Source organism: Bufo bufo, chromosome 11 (genome assembly GCF_905171765.1).
Source record: "Bufo bufo chromosome 11, aBufBuf1.1, whole genome shotgun sequence".
Classification (NCBI taxonomy): domain Eukaryota; kingdom Metazoa; phylum Chordata; class Amphibia; order Anura; family Bufonidae; genus Bufo; species Bufo bufo.
The window spans coordinates 44,790,104-44,798,291 of NC_053399.1; the positions used below are offsets into that span (position 1 = coordinate 44,790,104).

Genomic DNA, 8,188 nt, shown 5'->3' on the forward strand with positions numbered 1-8,188 from the left:
TATAGGTGCCCATGTACAGGCTGGAGGGGTGCAGTATAGGTGCCCATGTACAGGCTGGAGGGGTGCGGTATAGGTGCTCTCCTTGCTCTTGCGATCAGCAGGCTCATTAGAAGCGCAGGCTCAGCTGTATTGTCTGGATCACTGCTGGCTCCTCCTCTGCTGCCTAAAACCTGGCTCCTGTCTAAAACAAACGCAAAGAAACCTCTGAAGCTGCACTCAGCCCAATTAAGGCGGACTTTACGTGTACACCCAACAAGAGCCCGGCGCTACGGCAACAGCACCACAAGATTTGGCAAAAAAAAAAAAGAGGAAAAAAAAAGGGAGAGAGAGAGGGAGAGATCTCTTTCTTTTTTTCTCCCAGCCTCAGAAACATGTCGATGAGTCCCAAGCACACTACTCCCTTCTCAGTGTCTGATATCTTGAGTCCTCTGGAGGAGAGCTACAAGAAGGTGGCTATGGAGGGCACTGGCTTAGGGGCTCCCCTGGCTGCCTACAGGCAATCTCAGGTGTCTCAGTCTACTATGCAGCAACATGCTATGGGCCACAATGGACCAGTCAGTGCTGCCTACCACATGACAGCTGCAGGGGTTCCCCAGCTCTCCCACACCACCATGGGGGGCTACTGCAATGGCAACCTGGGCAACTTGGGCAATATGACCGAGCTGCCACCTTATCAGGAGACCATGAGGAATAGTTCCGCTACTGGATGGTATGGAACCAACCCAGATCCAAGATTTTCCACAAGTAAGTACCAACACTTTTTCTTATATTATATTACATACAAATATATAAATATATATTTAAACTTCAAGATGTTTTTATTATTACACCATATATATCTCTATACAAACAGGATATATAAAAATCTATGGGAGCCATCATTCAATATATAAATATTATAGATATAATGTAAAACTATAATAGCTATATATACACACACATATACATTCATCTGTACAACTGATAAAAGCAATAACTATATATATACTATTTATAGATGTAATGTAAAACTATATATATAGTACTAACGCACGGTATATAGAATAGATAGTAAAACTTTAATATCTGTCTCATATCTATCTTTATCTGACATTTGTATGTAATGTAAGGCGATTTGTTAGGTTTCCGTATATGTTAGATGAGGTGTGTACTAGGACACTTTTCCTTCACACTCACATTTCATAACAGTTCTCTTCTGCACTGTCCATAAAAAGTTTTCCAATTTTCCCAAGAGCTGTGTTAAATTCAGCATAGCATAAAAAAAAAGAAATTAAATAAAAAAACACCCTAAACTACTAAACTATAACTATAGTAGTATAATAGTAGTAGAACAAAACAGCAATAAAGCTAGCTACAGTCAATCCGCTCTGGGAGACCTGCAGCCTACAAATGCCTGGAAAACTTCAGCAATAATGTCCTTGTGATTTTATATTATTAGCTGCAGCATAGATTTTAATTAATATGATTATTACTAGTGTATAATTTTGTATAATATTGTGCATGGTTTGTAATCTATCTCATATCTATCTATCTATCTGTCTCATATCTATATTTCAATCTATCTAATATCTATTTCATATCTGTCTCTCTATCTATCTATCTATCTATCTCTCATATCTATCTATCTATCTATCTATCTCATATCTATTTCATATCTATCTATCTATCTATCTATCAATCAATCAATCATATAAAGGCATATTGTGTTATGTATTTTATTATTGCATCTAGCCTACTGTTTTATATGTAAAATATATGTGTGTGTGTGTGATATAAACGCATATTTTATGTATTTTATTATTTTATCTAGCCTACTGTTTAATGTGTATGTGCAATTTATGATGATGATTATTATTATTACATCCAGCTTAGTGTTTTTATATGCTGCCTATATGTGTGAGTCTGTGTGTGTGATATAAAGGCATATTTTATGTATTTTATTATTGCATCTAGCCTACTGTTTTTGTGTATAATATAAAGGCATATTGTGCTATTTATTATTATTGCATCTAGCCTAGTGTTTTATGTGTATATATATATATATATATATATATATATATATATATATATATATATATAATGTGTGTGTGTGTGTGTGTGTGTGTGTAATATAAAGGCACATTTTTTTATGTATTTTATTATTGCATCTAGCCTAGTGTTTTATGTGAATATATATATATATAAAGGCACATTTTGTTATGTATTTTATTATTGCATCTAGCCTTGTGTTTTATTTATACAATTCTCATCTTGTGTCCTACTATATTCTTCTCTTTTTTAGTCTCCCGTTTCATGGGTCCCTCCAATGGAATGAATATGGGAGGTCTTGGCAATATGGGATCATTAGGAGATATGGGTAAGAGTATGGCCCCACTTCAGAGCACCCCGAGAAGAAAACGTAGGGTGTTGTTTTCTCAGGCCCAAGTGTACGAACTGGAAAGGAGATTCAAGCAACAAAAATACCTATCTGCTCCAGAGAGGGAACATTTGGCCAGTATGATCCATTTGACTCCAACCCAGGTGAAGATCTGGTTCCAGAACCACCGCTACAAGATGAAGAGACAAGCCAAGGACAAGGCAGCACAACAGCAGATGCAACAGGACAACAGTTCTTGTCAGCAGCAGCAATCTCCAAGACGGGTAGCAGTTCCAGTGTTGGTTAAGGATGGCAAGCCATGCCAGGCAGGTTCTAATACCTCAACAACTGCTCTTCAGAACCACCAGCAGCAGTCAGCCACAGCTCTCACAGTCACCTCCAATGGCTTGGGGCAACATCAGAGCCACCAAACAAACAGTGCAGGCCAGTCTCCAGACATGGGTCAGCACTCCAGCAGCCCATCAAGCCTCCAGAGCCAGGTTACCAACCTTTCTCACCTAAATAGTTCCAGTTCTGACTATGGTACAGCCATGTCCTGCTCTACCTTACTATATGGTAGGACATGGTGAATACAACCCAGGTCCTTCTGTCCCCATGCAACCCTTCTCCTCTCTTAAAAAAAAAAAAAAAAAGATGGAAAAAAAGCAAGAAAAAAAGCAGTACTTTAGGGGGGGATGGATTTATAAGAGGGTTTCTCTGAGCAATCCAAAAAGAGAAGGGGAAGGATAGAGGAGATAGTTATTAATCTGGATGGATGGTACTCAAAATGTCAAATGGAAAGGAGGCTTGGACTTCACACTACCTTCCCACCTTACCTGCTTGTATATAGGGCTACACTGACTGAAGATTGTGGGGTTACTCCACTCTTAAACTGAAGAGCGATTTTATTTTATCTCTTAGTTTCTTGTGACATTGTAACCTCTCTGTCGGAGATTTGGAATATTTAGTTTTTAGTCATTTGTAAATTTGGTTGTAAAACAAAATCTAAACGAATATTTGTCTCCCTTTTTTCAATTTTGAAATATTTCTACACCAGAATTTACCGATGTTTTATCTTCTCTAGGTATAGGCTATAAAAAAAATCCAAGTAATGTAAAAGATGCTCATTAAAAAAAAAACAGCAAACACAAAAAAACAGTAATTTATTTTATTTTTTATTTTTTATTTCATCTATATACTTTTTTCAATTGTTTGGATTGAGAGAATAATGTGAATAAAATGATATCATTGCACCAATAATGAACAGATCCTATGGACTGGAGAGGACCTGCTGATGCTTATGGGTCAGTACAGTTATTCCCGGGGGTCACTTTTTTAATTGTTTGCTTGCCAGATCATAAACTTAAAAACTTACTGAATAGAAAAATCTGAACGAATCCCTTTATGTTCTTGACACAGATAACTATGTAGACCTGAACTCTATTTTCTCCTCTAGTCTGCCCTTTTTCTATGGCTAAATGATCAGTATGATTGTATTCATGCACAGGGATAATTTATGAGACCTGGTCGAAGCCACTGGATTTATGTGACACCATTTTTTGATTAAACTGGTGTATGATTATTTCATGACATCCTTGTTCCTTTCTTCTTTTTCTCTTGTCATAAAAATGTTCTCTTTTTCTTTATACTTTGATGTAATGATATCAATTAAAAAAAAAGTAAACAAGAAAATTGCATTAGCCTTTATGGTGTGAGACGGTATACCTGACATTGTGCAGACAGAAATAAATTCCTGCTATTTCTAAAATAAAATGAACAGGAAAGTTTAACTTCTTTTGGAAAATCTATCATAGGGTTTGCGTGTATTATCTATCTAATATAATATATGTGACCTGAATGAATATATATATATATATATATATATATATACTTATCTATCTAATATAATAATCTTTATTTATATATATTGTAAAATTTATATATATATATATATATATATATATATATATATATAATCAGAATATATTTAATATCATAATCTTAATAATCTAAATACAGCCCCTACATATTCTGCAGTTTCACAAATATATGAAGATTGAAGATATACTTTTTTCTTTCTTTTAAATCTGATATATATATATATACACACACACACACATTATCTATCTGTCTATCTAATATCTATCGATCTATCTATTGATCTATATATATATATATATATATCATATCTATTTATTATCTATCGCATATCTATCTATCTCATTTCTATCTATCTATCTATCTATCTCTCTATCTCATATCTATCTATCTATCTATCTCATATCTATCTATCTATCTATCTATCTATCTATCTATCTATCTCATATCTATCTATCTATCTATCTATCTCATATCTATCTATCTATCTATCTATCTATCTATCTATCTATCTATCTCTCTATCTATCCCATATCTATCTATCTATCTATCTATCTATCTCATATCTATCTATTATCCATCTACTATTTGTGTGATCTGTAGCTGGTTGTAAGCTGCACACATAGCATCTTTGTCATTTAAATCCAAGGACATGGTATACTATTGGCTTTGGGATAATTATTTTGTACATCTACTTATCCCCCTTACAAAAGATTTGGTTGCCATTAAATGAAGTAATTTTCATTTTGTCCCATGCCCGCTAAGCTCGGAGTTTGTTTGCCTGCTCCATAGAAAGGTGAGCTGCAGTTAAGGCGCTGGAGAGCCTGCAAACAAGAAATGGAGCCGGATTTACATATCAATCAGCAGGCAAGTCAATACCAGGGGCTCCCCAGCCTCTGCCTCTGCCCTATACAACTTGGACAATTCTGCATTCAGTGCCCAATGTTCCCTCCACTGCTGAGGGATCAGGTGTCTATGATGGACATATGCTGCACCCTACAGAACCTGGGGGTTAAAGCATGGAGGGGCAGGATGTGTCTCAGTCCTGTCGCCCCACCTATGGCTTCTGCTAATGTCTAAAGGGAGAACTATTCCAAAATACAGATTTAAACATCCTAGACATTAAAATAAACGAAATTACAAATATTAAAATAGTTAGGGCAATTCCATTTCACAAAGATACTGCCAGGAATCAGGCTGCCAGGTAGTCAGTAATATTCGCTCAGCTCTGCCTGGCTCCATCCATCTGGGCTGCCCTTCCAAACCCTCCTTATGAGGGAAACTGTAACCTTGGCTACTGGGAAGAAAGCAGACAGGAGAATGGCTCGGTGCTCCTAATGATCTGATCTCCACAATGGCAAACTTAGAGGTAAATGCAAAATTCTTCAAGAATGTTAATCCTGTGATTGCCTACTACTCAATTATCTGCCGAGCTGTAGATATAAGCAGTGACTGTGCCTCTATCTATCTATCTATCTATCTATCTATCTATCTCATATCTATCTATCTATCTATCTATTTATCTATCATCTATCTATTTATATCATGTCTATTTATCTATTATCTAATACCCATCTATCTAATATTTATCTATCGACTATTTATCTATCTATCTAATATCTATCTATCTGTCTTTCTATATGTCTATATCTATCTATATATCTATCAATCAATCTATCTATCTACCTATCATCTATTTATCTATCTATCTATCTATCTATCTATCTCATATCTATCTATCTATCTATCTATCTATCTATCTATCTATCTATCTATCTATCCTCTATTTATCTATCTATCTATCTATCTATCTATCTATCTATCATCTATTTATCTATCATCTATCTATTTATCTATTATCTATCTATCTAATATCCATCTATCTAATATTTATCTATCGACAATTTATCTATCTATCTATCTATCTATCTATCTATCTATCTATCTATCTATCTATCTATCTATCTATCTATCTATCTATCTATCTATCTATCTGTCTTTCTATATGTCTATATCTATCTATATATCAATCAATCAATCTACCTACCTATCATCTATTTATCTATCTTTATATCTATCTATCTATCTATCTATCTATCATCTATTTATCTATCATCTATCTATTTATATCATGTCTATTTATCTATTATCTATATAATATCCATCTATCTAATATTTATCTATCGACTATTTATCTATCTATCTAATATCTATCTGTCTTTCTATATGTCTATATCTATCTATATATCTATCTATCAATCTATCTACCTACCTATCATCTATTTATCTATCTTTATATCTGTCTATCTATCTATCTATCTATCTATCTTAAAGAAAGTGAAATTGGATGAAAAACGAGAGGACTAGACATAAGAAACGATATCCAAGTAAGGTTAATGTGGTGTAATAGGATAGATAGATAGATAGATAGATAGATAACAGACAGACAATGACAGACAGATAATTAATTTTTTTTGCTCGGAAAATCTATTTATTAGGTTTGTATTTTTTTTTATGAAAAGGAAATATTATCGCATGTGATTTAAAAGTGTAGAGAATGTATGTCCATAATATGAAAAGCTTCTTAATTTTTATTTATTTATTTTATATTGTAACTAATTCAGAATAAATATATATATATATATATATATATATATATATATATATATATATATAAACAAAAAGTTCAGTGGCAGCACCGTCAATGGTATAGAAGCGGGTGCAGCTGGCCCAGTGTGGATATAAGCCAATCCAAATAGACAAAAATTGCGAAAAAGGGCAGCACTCCAGAAAGTAAAAAGTGAAGAAAATTGTTTATATACCCATATGGGACATGCGACGTTTCGGCTCTATATGTGAGCCTTTCTCTTATATATATATATACATACATACATACCTTTTACTAAGACATCAGCAGTATATTTAGTTTTTTGTAAAATAATTATATTCTGGCATGAAGCAAATCTACAATTCTTCTATCTTTTATAGTATATTATTATTTGGAACTAGCGATTTTCGTTTACCTAATAATGCTATATAACACGACTTATCACCTGAAAAAAAAGTGTTAATTTAATTTTATTCCCCATAATGTTGTTAATTATATTAATCACAACAGCTCTTCTCTTTTACAATATTATTATTATGGTTTAGGGAAATTAAAGCCTTTTAATCAGGAGAATATGCTATTCTTTTCACCCCACTCCACCCCCCTTCATTTTCTTCAGATTTACCTAGCTTCAAAAATGCATATTAAAATAGATGAGTAATTAAAGTGGGAGTCTATGAATAAAGGAAAGCACACATAATGACCATAGTATAGATCTGGAAGCAATACAAACACATGACTATTGCCGACATGGTTATTCCATTTTATAGAATGCTGCATTTCCTGAAAATAAAGTAAATCTTCATGAATTTAAAGTAAAACAAAAACAAATCTAAAAACTCAAATATATATATATATGTGTGTGTTTGTATAAAAGTACACATATTTCTATATACATATATATGTATGAGGTATATTTATATTATTTTATTCTTCGATGTAGTGATATCAGATACACAGAAAGATGACTGTATAAATCTATATATCTTGATAAAAAAACGAATATATATATATATTATTTATTTGTATATATTTATATAAATTATTTATTTGTATATATATATATATATATATATATATATACACTAAACCATATATATATACTAAAACCATAAGAATTGTATATATATATATATATATAATTCTTATGGTTTTAGTTGTTTTATTCACTTTCTGGGTTTAGTGTCACTTTGTACTGTCAGGACACGGTACTTGCAGCGCCATAGTTATTAGAATATGTTGCTTGCGCTGTGGTAAGACTCATTGGTGAGGCAGGAGCCACAGGTTGCTTGCTGTTTGCATGCCTCTTTAGAAATGACAGGTGGTTCTGCAGAGACCCTCCTGGC

General features: G+C 33.2%; 1 protein-coding gene across 1 annotated transcript; it reads left to right on the plus strand.

Moving 5' to 3' along the window:
* Positions 1-315: 315 nt before the first annotated feature.
* NKX2-1 (NK2 homeobox 1) lies at positions 316-3,009 on the plus strand. Its single transcript, XM_040411707.1, has 2 exons — positions 316-744; positions 2,282-3,009. The coding sequence occupies exons 1-2, from the start codon at positions 372-374 to the stop codon at positions 2,944-2,946; spliced, it is 1,038 nt and encodes a 345-aa protein (XP_040267641.1). The 5' UTR covers positions 316-371; the 3' UTR covers positions 2,947-3,009.
* Positions 3,010-8,188: the final 5,179 nt, after the last annotated feature.